Source organism: Hydractinia symbiolongicarpus, chromosome 10, assembly GCF_029227915.1.
Source record: "Hydractinia symbiolongicarpus strain clone_291-10 chromosome 10, HSymV2.1, whole genome shotgun sequence".
NCBI lineage: Eukaryota > Metazoa > Cnidaria > Hydrozoa > Anthoathecata > Hydractiniidae > Hydractinia > Hydractinia symbiolongicarpus.
The window spans coordinates 14,187,396-14,207,764 of NC_079884.1; the positions used below are offsets into that span (position 1 = coordinate 14,187,396).

Consider the following 20,369-nt stretch of genomic DNA (forward strand, 5'->3'; position numbering starts at 1 on the left):
ATATTGTTTTGCTGAGTAATAAAGGGTGACCTATTTCTCAATCACGCCGTCAATTGTTTTCAAGGCTGTCCCAGTTGGCACACAAGTGCACCCTTTGAGAAAATGCCTCTTTCCGTTTGAATAAAAAATTTCGCCGTGCACAACAATCCCAAGACCCCAACCCGTCATTATCATTCTTAGAGATTTTTCTCTTTGTGTGGTATTTGGTTTGAACGCGTTATATTGGATTGGTTATTGGTTCGTTCAAGTACCCCTTTCGCCATTGACTCGCGCACTTGCTTAAAAAGGTACTTTTATTAAATGGATTGCTTTAATGGATTTAAAATATGTGTAGCTACAGTGTTACGATGTCTCTTTTTTGACTTTGGTTTAGGTGGATAAAACTAAACCAACTGAGAGAAAAAAATTTTCAAACCAATGACACAGCACTCCTTCCCACGGGGTAGAGTTTAATAAACTTTCTTTCTTATTTCAATGCGTGGCTTTTAAAACTACAACTTCAGCTCTATGGACCTTTGAAGAAAACGCTTCTCTTGAATTATTAACCGAATGAAGAAAATCACAAAAATTTGAATCTACTTTCAAGAGGAATTAAATGAGAGAATATTTAATTTATAAAAAAACATCGGGCTAGAGAAAGTATTATGTTTTGAAATCGAAAAGGCAGATGTGTTTATAGTAAACAAAAACATAATCTCATGTTTTTGACGCTCATAAAACTTTGCAAAAAACTAATTTGAACGATATCGCGTTTAATTACGACGTATTAAAAAACATTATTTCAACTTACTTATTTCGTAATGTAAAACAAAAACAAAGCAGTGTAAACGGGAAATGTACGAAAATACATTTCCTCAAAATAGCTTCACTGTATTTACATCAAACCGTGTGCAAAATTCTTTTATTTGCACAGCAAGTCACTTTTTTTCATTCGCATTTCGGTAGCTAAGCAACTCATTCATATTAGGCCCATTATCTAACTGTATAGCTGGCATACCTCTTTTTCCTAATAACTTTCAAAAAGGGTTGAGAAACCACTTAGTATGTCTTTAGCATTCACCTGTGGCCTTTAATTAGAATATATGGAAGTCATTTGCTCATATATGAGTTATTTCCTCTTCCCACCATGTAAGAAACATGTTAAACTATTAATTGAAATAATAGTACTTGAGAATTATCCATGTCGTTATTTGCTTTTGAATAGAGTCAAAGGAAGTAGCTTAGTTTGTCGAACACATAAAAAAAATTATCTTTTTTTTTCCTACTTATGCATCCATTCATTTGACGACCATTTATCATTTTGTTTAAAGTTTTGCGGAAAGAAAAAATGGATATTACTTAATCTGATACTTTTAACATCGAGTGTAACCGCAATTTTGATTGACTTATTGATTAAAATAAATAAACAAAGTTGATTTCGAAATATCTAGAGAAAGTTCATTCCTTTACTAGAGTATGGGGAAGTCTATACTAAAAACAAGATCTTTTGTTATAAAAAAAATAAGATAAAATTTATTCTGTATATATATATATATATATATTTATATGTATAGATGTAGATATAGATGTATATATATAGGAATCTCATACAAAACTGGAACCCCTTTGTTTGTTACTAGGAGTACCATTTTGTGCTTTATGTTTCTTTATAAGCCATCTTGGTGCTAATTGGGCGCTCGTTTTCCAATTCCCGCTCTTTAAATTTTCATAACCAGCTTTTTTAGTCCTAACATCAATGTCTAGCTGATCTAACAGGGTGAGATTCTGAGACATTTCCTTTCTCTGATAGGTAGTTAAGTCAGTTACTGAGCGAAGTAAACTTCGTATATTTTCCATTTCTTTATATATATCTCGTTCCTCTTTCTCGAGATCCTCATAGGTTTCATTTTTATGTTTTTCATCGACAAGAATTTCAAACTCTTCCTGCAACTGGGATATCATCAAATTATAGTCTGAAAGTCGTTGAGCTAGCTCGTCTAAGTTTTGTTTCTCTTGTTGATAAATAAGAATAAGTTCTTGTCTTTTCATTTCTTCATCGTCTGAAGATGAATCAAGTTCTGATCTTGTAGCACTAGACTCTGATATAATACTTGAACGATTATTTTGGTTAGGAAGAAAAGTTACTGATGAACTTGAACTTTTTCTGGAAATTTGATCATCAGAATTATTATTTTCGCAGTTCGGTAAACTTTCAATATTTTTATTATCGCAGGTGGCTCTACTGTTTGTTTTCTTTTGTTCTGTTTCGTTGCTATGGGTTTCATCTTTGTTTTGTTGATTTTCTCGTAATGTTGTTATTATATGACCATGTTCTATTTTTGCATCCACTTCTAAAGTTTCTTGATTGTTTATATTCGTAATATCATTCACAATTTTTTCGTCATTATCCTTTGGTGTTCCAACGTCTTTATCATTCTTTTGTGTATTATTCTCCCCTAAAGATTGGATTTTAGTCTCTTTTGTTTTCGACTGTACTGTTTTCTTTTCCTCTTCCTTTTTAGACTTATTTTTTCCTTCATTATTCTTCGCTTTCTTGTTTTTATTTTTATTTTTCGTTTTCTTCTCAAACACGTTAAACTCCAGTACTTCAACGCGTTCTTTTTTTTCCTCACCAAATATTTCCTTCGATAAATACTCTGGTTCAGTGGTACTTTTACTGTTTTTTAATCTCATACTCCTTCTGATTTCTTTCAGTTTTTTATTATAAAACTTCTGTTTTTCTTTTTTCTCTTCGTCGACCGTTTGTGACTTCGAGATCAACATCTCTTCACGTAAAACATCTGCCGTCTGCAACCCCAACAGAGTTTCAACCTTTTTTAAACTTTTATGTCTTTTATAAGTACTCGTTGTTAATAAAACAGGATCAGATATATCGGTCTTCTTTATTTTCTTTTTTTCCAGTTTTTTATTATTCTGTGCAGCAGACTGCTGAAGTAAGGCTGCATCAAACGCTACCATCATTCGTGTTGCTTCACCTTCGCTTGTTGTTTTGGTAATGACATTTTCGTTGCAATCTAAAATAACATTGTTCCTGCTAATGTCCCCCACAAAGTTGTTTTTTAATGAGTTTACCGTAGTGACGGTGATTTGAGACATAAGGTTTTCCGATTCTTCCTGACTTTGATTTAAATCCTCAGTTGCTTGTGTTTTATTAATTTGATCGTTTTTATTGTTAACTTTTAATTTATGATTTTGATTTATTTTCACAACAAAAGTTTTGTTAAGTTTATTTTCATTCTGCGTATTAACGCTTTGATCGTTCGGTAAACTATTACATTCTTTTTCAAGTTTATTGTGGTTTTGTATTGAGTTGTTTTGATTTGATGTAAAGCTTTGTTTATCTTTCACGACGTTTTCTTTTAGAACACTGTCGGTAATTTGATGCGATGTTTTTATTATTTCCTTATTATTTATAAGTTCACGTGATCTGCGTCTAAGAGTTGAGATTGGTTGATGTTCTTGGGATTCGGAGGAGTCATATTCAGGAGAAGGCAAGCCGCTATCGTTCCCATCGTCCTTTTCAAAAACACGTGTTTCCATACTTCTCTTTTCTGTCATGATTTCATGTGAGTTTTCATCATCAATATAATACACTTGAGAAGTTCTGCGAAGTTCATTAATCCAAGCAGTCTTTTTGACTTCTTTAGATTGACTCTGTAGTTTATTCAATGTTTTATTTTGATCAAGAACTATGCTAAACAAATTCTGATATACGTCTATGTCTAAGTCGTCATGTGCTCGGTTTTTTCTTTTTTTTAATCGAGTAAGGGTATCCTGTTTGTAACTGTCAATATCTGAGTCATCGACACTTCGATGTTTTCGGCCTACTCGTGTATTGACCTTCGATGTTACGTCACATACAAAATGTTTCCCCGTGTTTTTTTTGTTTTTATGTTTGTGTGACTTCCTATCGTTTTCTTCGAATTTGTGTTTTTTATCTTTTGTCTTTTCTTTTCTCTTCTTTTTTTTACAAACTTTCGCTAACTCGTCCACACGTATATCTTTCTCAAACGTACTTTTTTCTTTCACTATAATTTTCGCATTCTCTCCCAAACTGTTGAAAACACTTAAAGATTTATAATCACCGACCAATTTTCTATCACCTTTAAATTGTTCGAGCAAATTTTCTTCACACTTTAATTCACTTGTATTTACGCTGTAACGACCTCGTAGAGATTTCTCTTCTTTAAGTTCTTCCTTGATATTCTCGACTGTTTTTTGTGTGACTTTAGCTATAGCGCATAATAAATCCTTACAAGAAGTTTCCTTCTCTATGCCCGTGATTAAATATTTTTTCCCATTGACAGTAACTTTCAAAGTTCTTGAAGAATTCATGGTGGCGAGTATTCAGATGTCTTGCTATGAATTATTCTTTAGAAACCACTATCTAAATGAAAAAAAAAGAAACAAATTTATTTTAAATTCATAAGAACTATCAAAAAATAAAAAAAAGAACGCTTATTTATTAATTATAATATTCAATAAGTATAGATAAATAATTTTTAAATTTTTTATATATGATCCATTCAGCTGTGTTGGTACTGTTTAAGAAGGCGTTGCATATCTCGATAGTTTTATTTTATCTGGCCTCCCTTAAAGAGATGTTTACCAGACTACTTGAATAATGTCCTTAAATATTGATAGCATCAAATACTATTCGACACACCTCTCTGGATTTGTATTTCAATATTGTACTCTTCGAGTTTACTTAGTCAAAATACTGAAACATTATACAGGCTCCAATTATATTCCAATTTTAAAAAAAATGAGTTTTCTCTACTATAACGCGCTGAAATACACGAGTTCACGACTTTTCATCAGAACCGAGTTATAAAAATTTTGAGACCTTGCTTGGTCGATAAAATAAAAGCTTCAGATATTAAGCATATGACAAAGTCTGACAAGTAACAAAGAGATGTAGGGAAATAATACAAATAAAAAATAACTTTAAAATCTACGCTTTTATCTAACCTAATATAAGAAATCATCTATTTTTATAGAACCGTTTTGGTATCTACATCTAATTAAAAATAGTAGAGAAACTTCTAACCACATATTTGTAAAGGAAAAACCAGTGTCCCAGCAAGAAATAAAATGTCGTAAAAAAACACACACATAAAAAACACAAACGCACAGATTAAAGTGTAGCCACTAGTAGAAAATTAAAATGCCCACATCTTATCATTTGTTTTTTAAACAACGTGTTTTTTTCTAGCATGTAAATCCGTCTCTAAAAACAAGTGACTATAAAATGAATTTTTAAGGAGAGCAGAATGAAAGAGGTCTAATTAAGTCCCCCCCCCCTCACACTAGTAAACCACATTCGTTGGTAGAATGACCTTGCTGCAAAAAAGCAGTGACGTCGTATGACCTTGTCATTCTAAATTTGACAACGTCACATTTAGTTTGCATTTAGGAGGAAAGAAGTTTCAAAGAAGAAGCATTGTCAAATTAAGCATTTGTAACAACACAATCTTTTAAATAGCGTCAAACATTATGTTCAAACAGTGCTACCTACTTGGAAATCAAGACAATGTCAGGAATGCAGAAAATTTATAGAACATTGATACGAAATAGAAGTAATATCTCATTAGATAAAAAGGTAACTATAGAAGAAGTATGCCAAATTGAAAACAATTATTATGAATAGGAACAAAAGCATTAAATATTCCAGGTAAATGTTCTTTTTTAACCAAATTTAAGTCTACAATTTTACAACAATAAATTTTAAGCAATGCCCTCGTCCCCATCAGCCTCTAACCAAAAAATCAATACTAAGTTAAAGGAATGTAACTTTATTTAAATTTTGACTGTTTTTTTTTTATTTGTTGTCTCTTTCTTTACATTCCAACTTTCGTAGCTGTTCAATGAGCATATGTTCTAAGAATAATAACATTCATTGCAACAAATGGCAATATATTTGAGGCCTAAATTTCCTTGTAACCTGTATTAATCGTGGAAGTTAATTATAATGGTTTACAAAAATTGTTGACAGTACATGCCCTCATATTTTTTGTTTGTTTGTTTTTTTATGTAAATAGAGTCAGAAAATATCAAAGTTCACTCATCTATACAAAACTGATCATGCACAAGTTTCAATGAGATACAGCTTCGATAAAAATAACACAGTTTAACAGGAAAATAAACAAACAAAATTAATACATTCACAGTACTAGAATTTTCTTACTCGATTATCTCAGGTATCACAATTTTAGGACACCAAAGTAGACTTTTTCCGAGTAAACAAACTAGCTATGTATCAAGTGCCTAAACTGTTTTCCTTATTTATTCATTACTTTATCTATCATAAATATTTACACTAAGTAAATTACTGCTTTTATTATATGCCTATCGGCAAAACCGTTTATCCATTAATTTAAGATGCCCCGCCTTTATTATTTAATCGAACTTTTAAGGTAATTTAACTTTTATGTTGCTCTCGTTTGAAATCAATTTCATGTCGATTTCAATCAATCAAATCGTTCTTATTAATGTATATTACACCTGATTGGTTAAAATAAATGATTAAGGCGGGAAATTTGTGAACATCTACAAACTCACTTTTCATTTTTGAAAACACATAGAAGTAACAGAAATTATATAATAATCAATATCTACTTGTTGCGCGTTTTAATATAGCCTAATTTAGCTACATATAATACATAAATATTGCGAAAAAACCACATTACCACTAAAACAAACAATATAAAATAAAAATTGATAATTGACAATCAACACAAAAAAAGGGACGAAACGCTATACTTATATAAATTATCAGTAAAAAATTAAAATATTAGAAATAATAAATTCATAAAAACAATTTCCAATTAAACTAACTACTTTATTTTCAAAACATGTGTATACGATTCTGTTTGTGTTTGTCGTATCTCTATGAGCAATAAATTGAAAAGTTTGCACCCATAGAGAATAAGCCAGAATTTGCGCGCTCGAACAGTTAATGAATAATGTATGTATTTTTCTCATAATAAAGATGGTATGATTGCTACGTGATAAATATACATGTAAATATACGTGTAAGTCTCTTTTCTCCTAGCGGTGGCGTAGGAAGCTAATTTGTATTGGGGGCAACTTAAGCTTATTGTCTTCGCGACGGCACACAATGGTTTTGATAATTGTAGAGAATTTCCAAATCACCAACTTTACATTGCCAGAAAACGCACTGAAATTTAATCAAATCTGTGCAACGCATTGGTCTAAAGGGACGAGGGAACAATGTTTTTATTTTCATTTCTTTTTTTCTTTAAAAAAAATATTTTTTAAACCCTTGCCCCACGCTTCTAATGGCACTGCTTAACAGTTCCTTTTATTTAATCATAATTACGATGTTTCCTTGTATACAGAGTGGGAGCGTTTACCACGTTTACGTTTTGGTTTTAAAACGTGCCAAGATGTTTATGAGTCTTCAAAAATCCACGGGTTGCTCGACCTTTATTTACCGCATTTAGTTGGTCTCGCTACTGCGTTTACCAATCTTCGTGATAGACAAACGTATACGGGTATTATAATATAGATAAGAAGGTAATTTACTACTGGATGTTTAGAAAAAATTGCAACGCAGGATGGTTAAACATTTAAAATAAGTTAAGGAGGTCCAGGTTTATACAAGAATATTATATAAGACTTGAAGAACTTCCTACTCTGTTATTACAACGTTTAAATTTTCGATATCTTACCTTACGTGTTATTGGATTTCCGGTGGTATACCCAAAACAAAAATAATACCAATAACATCCAGAATAATGTATTAGACTCACATAAAAGTATTTCACACGACCACAATTCCAACCTCTCTCAAGAACATAAAATTACAACGACATTGTCAAGTTAATCAAACCAAATGCAAACGATACTAATCTTGATGCGGGTGATATTATTGACACTAAGCTATTTTGGTTCCAACTTCTAAATAGAATTGTTTGTTTTTGAAATACTTTAACGGTCTTATAAATAAAAGCTACTACTAATTAATTTCCAATTCACCACAATCTAAATTTATATAACACCTACTTGCCATGCTTGTACCAACTGGATTTAAAAAACCTGGAAAATAAAACCAAAATGTTTTTGGCTCAGATTTGGCAAAAAAGCTTTCACATGTGCGTCACGTGTAAAAATAGCAAGCAAATGTTGTTTTTACGTATGGTTTCGGCACATATTGGATATGTCTTAACATTGCACGACGATGTTGATAAAACGTATCAAACTGTTTGCCTGAAGCTTTCTTTATGTCAACAAATGTCTACGATTGAAAGTAAACAAATTTTAACGATGAGTAATGTTAAAAAAAATACTCTAAGCAGCACAAAATAACTCTTATTTTTTGCAGAAACTATGCTGACTATGTATATATGTACAAATGCTAGTTGTACCATGTAGGCAGATGTACAAATGCTAGTTGTACCATGGAGGTAGTCCTAAAATAGAATTTGTCATCAACAGCAAAGTACATTTAAACTATATGTTCGTGCTTTATTCAACACATCGTAAAATCTACTGAATTAGGATCTGAAATGGCGAAATGGTTAGAACATGGTATAAAAAACGAAATGGGTGACTTTGGTTTAAGTGTGTTGAATGAATCAGTTCTACTCGTATGTGGTGATTGGTTAACGGTTTTCGGTTTTGGTAGATTAAACTTACGTCACGTCAATATACGTCACGTCAATACACGTCAGGTTTAATCACACTAAAAAGATTTCAGCCTATAAATTTCTCAGTATATATAAAAATTTGATTATTTGATAACCCACACTGAAATCTCCCTTGTATAAAGTTTAACTTTCTACAGCGAACACAATTTTCGGTGCCGTGCACATGTATCCGTAAACATCGTTTACAGCTACAGCCGACAATGCTGGAGTAAAAAATTAAATTGAGGTTTCTTTTATAATTTTATTAACTACAGATCAACTTTATTACAAGAATATTCTTTTTTAACTTTTCATTTTTACAACTCTTTGGAAAAAGCTTTGAGAACAAACTTGATAAAATAGGTAGGCATATTTTTACTTAAAACTACAAAAAACAAACCGAAATAATTTCTATAAGATACTAAAAGTCCAAAATCTTTAGAATGCAAGTTTTCATAGAGAAAAAAAATAATGGCAATAAATCACTATATTACTTGTAGTTCAAGCACTTCTAAATTGAAAGTTTATTTATATTATATTATATTTACTTTTCGGTACCTTGAAAAGACTATAACATGCAAACATGGTATGTTACGTCTCAAATATATTGGTGTTATATTTTACACGAAAACATATTTACACAACATTCAATTCTCTTTTAAATCAGGAGACCATTTAATATTTTTGCATAGCTATAGTGAAACCATATCCATGGTGAAATCAGGCTATAAAAATTAGTGAAAAATGGAGTGTTGTTAAAATAGGTCATGATCATAATTAAGAGTTCTCCAATACAAATTTTTATTTCTAATTAGGGAATTTAGAGTTCCTTAAGTGCTAAGACTCTTCTATCTATCCCAGAATTTTAGTGTTTAAATTTAACTAGCTTAACAAGCTGAAACCGTTTCTTCTTTTCTTAAATTTAAAGGCTCTATAAAATCCAAACTTAAAACTTTATTTTAGATTTCTGTGCTGAAAGTTGCAAAAGTTTAAACTGCCTTTTCTTATGCAAAAAAAAACCACGTAAGTTCTATTAAACACACATTAATAGTGAATTGAGCAAAGCTGTAGGTAAATCTTGGAAATTTTCATAGTTGAAATTTTAGAAAATTGTCAGACTCCATCAGGGTTTTATGTTAGGATCAGCACTCCTAAACTCTTTGCGATGCCACCATATCAGGTTCTCATTTGAAAGCATAACAAAATCAAAGTAATTGACCTAAAAAGCATGGCGGAGCATTTATGTTAGTGCAGAAATTAGGGTCGCTTATGCTAACGCGATATGCAATCAAGCATTTCTTGGCTATATTAAACCTCCTTCACTATATTAAAACATAGCGACAAACAAGGCTGCAGTTAAACACTCTTTATCATTGCTTTAATATTGCTTTATTTGTGTTCTCACATATGAGAGTTTTAGCACTTAATTTACAAAACGCAATTACAGCAAGAGAAAGTCACAAAATCGAGCATAATCCTAAAAAATTGTCAGCTATTACGTTGCATTGTAAAATCTAAAGTAAAATTCTCACCAAAAAGACCAACCTCGATTAACCTGGTTACCAGGACTCTATTCTTTATCAGGATGTTAAAACACATTATCGAAATGTAGAAGCTAGAGTAGATGATTGGACGTTATTTGGACTAAAGTTTTTTGTACAAATTTATTAAAAGTAGTACATTACCACCTTTGGCGGTGTTTATACGTATAAAATGTCAATGATGAATCAATTTCATTGATGCTGTCCATTGTACATAAACACAGCTTAAAATCGTCGTGATGCAAATATTAATATTTCATATTTTTAAACAGGTTAAATATTTATAAATGAAAGAAAGCTTCAAATGTTCAATCAGTCAGTAAGGCCAAAGTATGTTACCATCAATGTGTTTCAAGATATTAATAACTGTGTTCCGTCCCTTTTTTATATCTTAATCTCCGCCTTAAATATGAACTCTAAAGATTTTTGCAGGTTTCTATTGAAAATCGGTTACTTTAGTTGTTATGAAACCCTTTAAATTACATCCCTTTTAGATGAAATGGATCAATAATGTTCCATTGTTGTCTGTATTCCATTTCTGGTAACTTGATCATCTAAGAAATTGTTCAACTAATGTCTTATTTTTTTTTTTAGTGAACGCTGAAATACAGGTTGCACGCTTAGAATTTACGTCAAGAGCTGACTAAACGGACTTCCGACTTAGTTTCAATATTCTTATATACTCAACATGGCTACAACCTGACAACATATTTTAAACCTTCACATTCTTATAGATTATATTTAAGGAAAATTGCTAACTGGCGACAATGGAAGTAAGAAGCTAAGGCCTAACACAAACAATAACAAAAACGATTTGCTTCTACAAACAGTCATGCCTAAATCACATTCAAGTATACCAAACTAAAGATCACTAGAATTCAGAATAAGCATGAGAATAAGATTGATTAGCACGCTTTAAAAGAAAGCAGCCTTAATGTTCTTAGATTTCTCTTAGTAGTAAAGTAACTTGAAAGTTGATGTGGTTATGTTTGCACAGTCCAGAACGCCAGGAAACAGTCTTTATCTATAACGATGTACATACTCGAAGATTTTAATTAAAGGCTTTTTGAGTTATCAATAACTAATAGCTAATAACAAGAATGAAAATAAACTTTACAAACCTCTTCTGCTGTTCTCAGCTAAACAAAAGTTAATGTTCTGTACATTCTGCAGATATCTTTCAAATTTCATGTGGAAATTGTTTACATTTTTCTCATCCTATGGCAATTGTCTAATATCCTATTAATGATGGCATCGTAAAATTGAAGCCAAGTTCATATTAATCTCAGTGGAGAAAGTGTGGTGATCAATGGCAACAAATTACTAAAACAATGGTAGTCTATTTCCACACATTAAATTTTTGGTTACGTCTGTCTCATTTTATTAATTAGGTAGCTACAATGTCGTTATTAGGAGGTACTTATGGCCTTATTAGGAGGTACTTATGGCCTTATTAGGAGATAGATATTAGGATTTTTTCAGGTTAGGTTTATGCTGGCTGAAAATGAAACATTCAATTGAAATAATCAAATAAATATTAGTATTAATATTAGCAGAGAAAAACCTGTGTAGTGTACCTAACTCCCTTGTTATTGTTTTTCTATTTTTAACACGAAATTCAACATTTATTGATTTAAGTTTTAAAGATTAGCTGTAAAAATAAAAAAGTCTAAAAAGTCCCATAAAAGAAATAACTATCACCATCCTCTTAATAAATGCTCAACAGTCCAAAAAAAGCCAATGTTGAAATAACTGTCACCGCCCTCTCAATAAACGCGCGCCATAACTCACAACAACTTGGGTGAAATAGTTGTTAGAGATCCTTAGAAAAAAAAACCTTTATAAATTAGTCATTTTTAAAAAGCTCCTAGTTAATTATCCCTTGAGTAAACGCCCGCAAGAAAATTTCAATTAACGCTCTGTATTTTTGCACGTAAGAGCGCTTCATAAGTTATGTGACTTGACTTCTACTTCTTAAAACTATTAAACTTAAATCCATTTTTTTTTTCTTATTTAATTTCTCTAACATATGTTACCTGAAACACTGTTTGTATCGATATTACTATGTCTTTCTCATCACATGTGTCCACGCAGTAGTTGAAGTTTTGTGTAGCGGTAACATGTACTTCGTAACATGAGGGAGTACGGATGTTATGAACACGTGTTAGAGTATTGTTATCGGAAGTAATACATTCAAGTGGAACACACGCAAAACAACAACAACAAGACGATACTCGTAAAACTTTTTGATCAATTTCAGCAAGTAGAATATTTCGTCATCTAAGTATAGCTACAGGAAATTCCAATCATGTGACTTTCAAAAACCTCAAAGTAAAACTTTTGAATAAGTTTGTTAACATAGTAAGTATATTAAATAAGATCGCGAAAGGCTTAACATTTTGTGACGTATAATCGGTTTCGATTTTTGGCAACATGTAAGAAGGGAAAATACAATAATATAAAAAAGATATTAATGAGTTAAAGACACTTTTTTATATTTATTTCTTTATTCAAAATATTTATACAGGATACAGTGTTTCAGTTTTTAAAAAACTACTATCAATACGAGTCCTATTAAGAATCAGTAAATTTGAAATAGGGAATGATATTCTTAATTCTCTATACGCGCTTTTATATAGACATATATTTATCGGAACAGTCCTTAATTAATATATTAGCTACATTCGTTTATACATAAACCTATGGCCTATTCTACAAAAAATGCACTTCACTCACACTGAAATGTCAGTTGTTTAATTATACTTATACTAGTCGATAAGGCCCGTGAAGTAATCCACTTAGGCAGAGGGACAATGGAAAATAGGTTTTTTTAGATTTTTTGCTGACGTCAGCAGTGCAGGTACAAAAAAAATTGGCGAAGTTTAGTTTATTCGTTGCCTGTAATGTGTAGAGGTTAAAACGCTGATCACAATAATGTATAGGATCATATGTTTTCGACAAACGCCTAAGGAGATATAAGGTTTTAAAGATTTTGCTGACGTCAGCAATGGTCCCGTCAAAACCGATAAATTTTTTTTAGAAATTTGTATACCTGTTGCCTCTATCGTAGAAACACTGATCAAGAAAATGTATAGGATTATGTACTTTTGACAAACGGTTGCAGAGATATTAGGGTTTAAAGGTTTTTTGATGACGTCATCAACCCACCCATTCCGAAACGGATTTGGAGACCCAGGTTTGGGAAACTTACCCAAATTGGTCCTAGGTGGTCCCTAGTTACCCACGCAGGAGATGACGTCAGTTATTTCCACCCGTTTCCAAGTTATTAGACCTTAAATTTAAAAGTGCAATGCAATGGCTTCACTAATCTTAATATACTTTCCTTTGACGTCAATATTGCTTTAACGTCAAAGTTTGCTAATTTACAGAACAAATTTATAGGCGATGTTTTACAGACTTTATCAAAGAAATTTTATCCACTTTGCAAAAGTCACAGACAGAAGCTCCGTATTATTATAAGAGACTAGTCGATAAGGCCCGTGAAGAAATCCACTTAGGCAGATGGGCAATAGAAAAATAGGTTGTTTTAGATGTTTTGCTGACGTCAGCAGTAAAGATCCCAAAAAAGTTAGAGAAATTTATTTTATTATTTTATTGTAATGTGTAGAGGTTGTATCACGCTGATCAAAATAATGTGTAGGATAATATGTTTTCGAGGAACGCAAAAAGAGATATAAGTGTTTAAAAATTGTGCTGACGTCAGCAAAGGCCCGTAAAAACACAAAAACATTTTTTTCAGAAATTCATGTACCTGTTGCCTCCCTCGTATAGATCTTGAAACGCTGATCAAGAAAATGTATAGGATCATGTACTTTTGACCAACGGTTACGGAAATATTGTGGTTTAAAGGTTTTTTGATGACGTCATAAACCCGTTCATTCCGAAACGGATTTGGGGACCCAGGTTTGGAAAATTACCCAAATTGGTCACAGGTGGTCCCTAGTTACCCACGCGGTTAAAAAACATTGACGTCACCAACTCGTTTCCAAGTTATTTGGCCTCAAAATTTTAGGTGCACTGTAATGGCTTCACTAATCTTAATTAACTTTCCTTTGACGTCAATACTATTTTAGCGTTAAAGTTTGGTAAATTACAGAACAATTTTATAGGCGATGTTTTATAGAATTTGTTAAAGAAAATTGTGAAGAATATAATCCACTTTGCAAAAGTGACAGACAGACACACGGAACTGGCGTATTATTATATAGATTCTAGCTAAAGTCTGCTATTAACTCAAAAGCGAGTGCACTGGAAGGAGAATTTACATACCCAAATTTAATCTGGCTTTCCTGGCCTAACCTGTCAAGTAATGCTTATTCGAAAATTGGGTATGTGTCATAAAATAGGAATATTTTTGGTATGCAGATCATTAGTTAAGATTATACAGAAGCAAGTATATCATATTGTTATTTTAATTATTTACCAAAAAAAGATCATCACTTCTTTTTTTTTCTTATTTTAACTAAACATGTGTCTTATGATCTTTACTAACTTTAGAAAGAACGTTTATCTAAAATGTAGTTCCAACTAAACCTGGTGCTCATTTGAGTTAATAAGACATATTTTGAGAGTAACAGAGCTGTCTGTGTACAAAGTTACGCAGAAAATACAAAAATACATAAATAAAACAATAATAATGAATAAATAATCTAGAAGAATAATGGGTATACCTTCCTTTTTATAAGATTCCTCCCCCTAATTTATTACTGACCGCATTTACTTCCAACTCATTCAATAAATGTTCTCATATCACGTTGATACATATAAAATTTACGAGAAGAATGCCACTAGGGAAGAATCTTCTATTAACATTTCATTCCAAAGTGTCGGTCTTCTCGCCGTTTTAATAAAATATAATTTGAAGTGTATTTCTTATTCATTAATACGTACATCGCACATCTATTCTTTCGGTGACCGGCAAATAAAATGACACGAAAATGTTAAAGCAAAATGTCAACAATAAAAACAAAAGAGAAACTTCTCGTTTTCATATAAACTTAATATGATTTCAATAAATATGAATTCCATAAGAGTTTCCTAATGTATAACATCTTTAAAATCTGTACATGTACGAAGAATGTATAGAGAAACAAAAATCTATTTTTTCTGTGATGGCTTCAGTTAAAATAAATGGATTTGTAAATACAAGAGTGTACTGTATACGTAGCCTAAAGTCTCCGAATAATGGACATGCATGCACGTGATTACAAAAAGGGCCAAAGGTCCGAAACAAATAGAAGTAAATCTTCTTACCTGTTCTACATCTCGCCAAAACAAATACATCGTTTTGTTATTTTTCCCAAGCAAGAACATGAGAGAAAAACATTCGAGCATGTATTTGTACACCCCACAATTTGATATGGCAACACACAAATTTATTTATTTATTCAAGCTTGTCACATTTACACAACAAAACTTTGGTTTAATTCACTCAACTAAATGTCGTTCAAACATAGCGTGGGTTGAATTTTTTTTTAATATTACACTTATATTATTAAAAAATACATGTGTTAATCTTTTAATAAAGTTTAAAAAAATATTCTGAGATTTTAAGCTTATAATGCGTTCACGTTGTGTTGTCTTTTTTTAAGCGAGTCCATGAAGATTTACAACCGCACTTGACAAGTCAGCAAATATTAGCATGTCCACTCCAAAGTATAAGAACATCTCATATCCCAACAATAATTAGGTCATAACTATATCTATGGTGTCAATGACTCAGTTTGCACACTTTCCCTTATCAACCATCATACACGTAACTTCATTATGATGTAGGCAATTATCAATTGTAGATGCTTCTTGATCAAAAATTTGATTTAATTAAGTAGGACAGGACACAAAGGGATATTGGACTGCCTTTTGGTATATTTCACTTTATCCTTATCTGGTAATGTGTTTGACTTTCTGTGATGGATAACTTCCGTTTAGCATCCAATATCTTAATTGTGATAATGCTTATTATTTGATTTTAACTCATTTGTTTCGATTCGACGTCTACATATCTTACACGCCCACTCAAATTGACGCCTCTCTTTACAATTAAAACTAGTAATATACGCCTTCCTCTTCATAAACCCTCCTTCTGTAAAAAGACGCGTATAGTCGATTTATCATTGCTTTTCTTAAGTTATTATCTCAACAAACTTAAACTTTTTTCATGGTACAGAACAGTATTGTGAAATGCGCCCTCTCCTCTCTTCATTCATTCAACGCCCTTCAAAAAATTTAAAAAGTAAATAAACGCCCTGGACATTTATTAAAATATTACGGTAACTACAGAAAAATTAACATGGTAGCTACATCAGAATGCTGCCAACGCAGAAAACCCTTAACTCCGTATGGAAAGTAGGTAAATTTAATTAATACAGGAAAGATATCCCTTAAGCGACACCGCTATTGATAGGATGTCCTTGATAAGCAAACGTAAAAGAAGTAAGGAAAAGTTAAGTTTTCAGTAGATTAAAGTATAGCTGAGAGAATCAACAGTTAAGTGTGATAGTTAACGACATTAACTCAATACTATTCTAAATATAAAATAAAAAGTCTTTTATAAAACGTCTGTTCTTCTAATTTCTGCTTGTTTTGAGTTTTAAGACTAGGAACGAGGTTGTTTTAGATTTAAATACTTTTAGCCATTTATCTATTTATTTCAGTTTAGTTTAACATATTTTATTTTATTTTACTAAGGACAAAATTTTGCGACCTACCGTGACATTTTGGAACTCTTTTAAAACTTCTATAACTGTTTTAATAACTATATTCAATCCTTTCACCTTTAAACATTTCTCTCCATGTTTACGTGTTTTTCCAGTTGTGTTTACTCCTCATATAGTAGACAAAATAATTTAAACTGATTATTATCATGAAGAAGAAGAAAAAAAGAACAAACTTTTACTTCATTTTCTCATAAAATAGGAAGTTGAATGATAAAAAAACCCAACAGTGCAATCAATCTTCGATTCAATAAAATATTCAGATAAAATTAAAAAAAATTCAGTATCACAGAGGGAGGCCTGGCTACAATTATGCAGAAAATAAGAAATGTTATAGCGACTTATAATTTTGCATTGCTCCATAATAAAATTTTAAAAAAAGAAAGGAAACAAATAAACAGACAAATTAAAAGTAAAAAATAGAAAAAATAAAAATTAATTTATTATGACTCAAGTTCTATAATAGCTAATGATTTTCATAGCAAAGCCTGGTGATCAACCAGACACCGTTAAAATGATACATTATAACTAGGGCGACTTTTAAAGAAGGTAAAAAAATTCTTATATGTTCCTGACATGAAAATGAGACTAACTTACAAACCAAAAGTTCAGTCCCGGTCAAATGTTGTAGAAAATAGAGAGACATCCTACAAACTTGAACCACTCTCAGGTGCAACGTAAAAATGTCATCTATTTAAAATTTACGTAAATCGTCAGGTAAAGTTTTTAGATTTTTGAAACATGAAAGCAGGAACGAATCTAAAACTTCTTCCCTGCTGCCAAATGTTTTGAAAATAATAAATCTTTGATGACTTTTAAAAATATCTGCTGAAACCTAAACAATTTAAAAACGAACTGTTTTTAATTTAAGTTTGGTTTATTGTGGTTAATTTGGTTTATTTGGGCACCGCAAAATCTCTATTCAGTTAAAAAAATGTTATCTCAAACACATTATTAAATTAAAAGTTGGTTAGAAGAAAAGATTAGAGATTGTCAAGCAAGTCTGTTGTTTGCATTTTATGATATAAACTAAAATCAAGCTACATCACCAAGAAAGATAATGTAGGCAGAAATTATTTTGCTATCAGGGAAATGAAATGCCCACGACAAATTTAAACTTCAATACCTTCTGAAATGCTTGCTTAATTATTACGAAACTTTGTAAGTATTAATATTTTTATGATAAATAAAACAATAAAAAAATTTTAAATGACTTTTAAAAATATCTGCTCAAACCTAAACAATCTAGAACAAACTGTTTAAAATTTAGGTGGTTTATTTAAGCACCACAAAATTTTTATTGAGTTAATAAAAGGTTAGCTCAAACGCATTAGTAAATTAAAAGTTGGTTAATAGAAAATATTAGTTATCTGTTAAAGTGTGGAAGAGATTGTCAAGCAAGTCTGTTATTTGCATTTTTTGATGCTAACAAAAATCTAGCTACCTTACCATGGAAGATGATGTAGGCAAAAATTCTTTTGCTATAAGGGAAATAAAATACCCATGACAAATTTAAACTTCAATACCTTCTGAAATGCTTGCTTAATTATTACGAAACTTTGTAACTACTAATATTTTTATGAATAGAATTTTATCAAAATATTGGACTGCACCTGTTGACGACACGGCTTATTAGATATTGCAGAACCATCACAGTGAATCCTCTAACAAAATGAAAATTGGTTTATCTAATTAATAATGGCATAACTGAAAAGTTAAAGAAGTGTTTGTTTTATAATAAAAATATTTTAGCTACGTTTTGCCAATTATTTAATCCGTTTATCCCGATTTATACGATTCCAATCCAGTTTACAAAATATACCGAATTTTCGGCGATTTTTCTTGTACTTTTTAATTACAAAAACCGGAAGATCGTTTTATAATAGTTAGGGAAAAAACTAGAAAATATTGGCCTGCGCATTTTTAAATAGGCAGTGGTATTTTCCGCGATTTAAAAATTACTGAAATTATTTCATATTGGTTTTTACTTTTACATACTACAATTGTTGAGTCACGCACTTATGAAAACTTCTTAAAAATGGCGAATTCTAAAAAAAATTTTTAAAGACGTAGACGACAATAACAAAAAGATAGACCATAAATTTGCCCCTAAAGTTAAATGTTGTAAATGATGAACTAAAGCTTAAGGCATACAATAAATTCGACTAAATAACCAGTACTCTCAGCCAACAAAATTTTATTCCATCAAGTAAAAACTCTAGACGGAAATCTGAGACAATAGATTTATAGGAGATGTATTAAAGAAAATATTTTTTAAAGTATAGCTAATTGCTTTTTCTTCAGTCACATAACAGACGGAAGTAACGTATTAGTATCAGGCGATTATCTTTATATAACCTCCTCGCCTTAACATTTCCTCGCTTTGAGAACAGTAACATTTTTAGGTAAATTACTTTGGAAAAAGTCTGAGACAATCGTTTTGTGGATTATTATTACTTCAAGCCGCAATCAAAAAACTATCACAGAAGCACTTAAAAATTATACTAAACACAATCTGAGTCATCGCCATGGTTACGGTTTCATTTCGGTTTTTTACAAGCAAAACATGCACCTTTTTTAATCATTAAGTGCATGCTTTAAATTAAAAATGGAATTTTTAGACAAATCTGTTTCTATAAAAATAACTACAACGCGTGCTGCTGGGTAATTAGTGAGTTGCTTCCTTACTCATTTTATAGTTCTTAAAGAAACCGCTTGTATTACACCCAGAGGAGCAATGTATGACAGATTTATAGGAGAAACAGACAACTTGTCTGTCTAAATAAAATTGCAAATATTAATAAATCGTTTTTAATTCCACATTGGACGCATATTTTTTATGCATATACGTACAATATGTCTTATAAGAAAGAATCTATTAACAATTTTTCTTCTCCTAAGCTTAAGATTTAAGATCATAATAAATACTAACAACATTTTGTAAACACTCAGCTATGACTTATTTATGTTTGTCTATAGTGAACAGACAAGCGATAATAATTTTATATTAGAATTAAAGTTTGTTCAAACTTTGAGAGTGTATTAAGTGGTTTTAAGATCTGTTGTTCGGCTAGGACTTATGATTACGTGTAGTTTTGTATCATCATTAAGGATATCTTTTAAAATAATCCCATTAGACCTAATCTATTCACTGCTCTAAAATTTCCTGTTGGAAACTAACATTTAACGCGTTGATAAAAGATCATGAGTAAGGCATGGTGACTTGTATGTTTTTCCGTTTGCATTAATATTTCATACTGTCTTACATGAACTTTTTAACAAAAATCATACGCTATCTACATACCTTAATAAGCTTTGATTGGCTGGTTACATCTCGCCTCTCCAATGGAAAACAAGTGCTGTGTTCATATACAAGAAAGCCTACGATTAATGTCTGTTAAAATACTTCAGATGTTACAAAACAAACCCACATCAAAATATAT

General features: G+C 31.1%; 1 protein-coding gene across 7 annotated transcripts; it reads right to left on the reverse strand.

Moving 5' to 3' along the window:
- Nucleotides 1–1,481: 1,481 nt before the first annotated feature.
- Nucleotides 1,482–20,369, reverse strand: LOC130662818 (MATH and LRR domain-containing protein PFE0570w-like). Of its 7 annotated transcripts, none has more exons than XM_057461756.1 (2): nucleotides 20,231–20,369; nucleotides 1,482–4,387 (listed from the first exon to the last, which is right to left on the reverse strand). In XM_057461756.1, the coding sequence occupies exon 2, from the start codon at nucleotides 4,333–4,335 to the stop codon at nucleotides 1,585–1,587; it is 2,751 nt and encodes a 916-aa protein (XP_057317739.1). In that variant the 5' UTR covers nucleotides 4,336–4,387; nucleotides 20,231–20,369; the 3' UTR covers nucleotides 1,482–1,584. The 7 variants fall into 7 exon arrangements, with proteins under 7 accessions (XP_057317739.1, XP_057317740.1, XP_057317742.1 ...); XM_057461757.1 differs by lacking the exon at nucleotides 20,231–20,369 and adding an exon at nucleotides 16,921–17,035; XM_057461759.1 differs by lacking the exon at nucleotides 20,231–20,369 and adding an exon at nucleotides 15,467–15,485.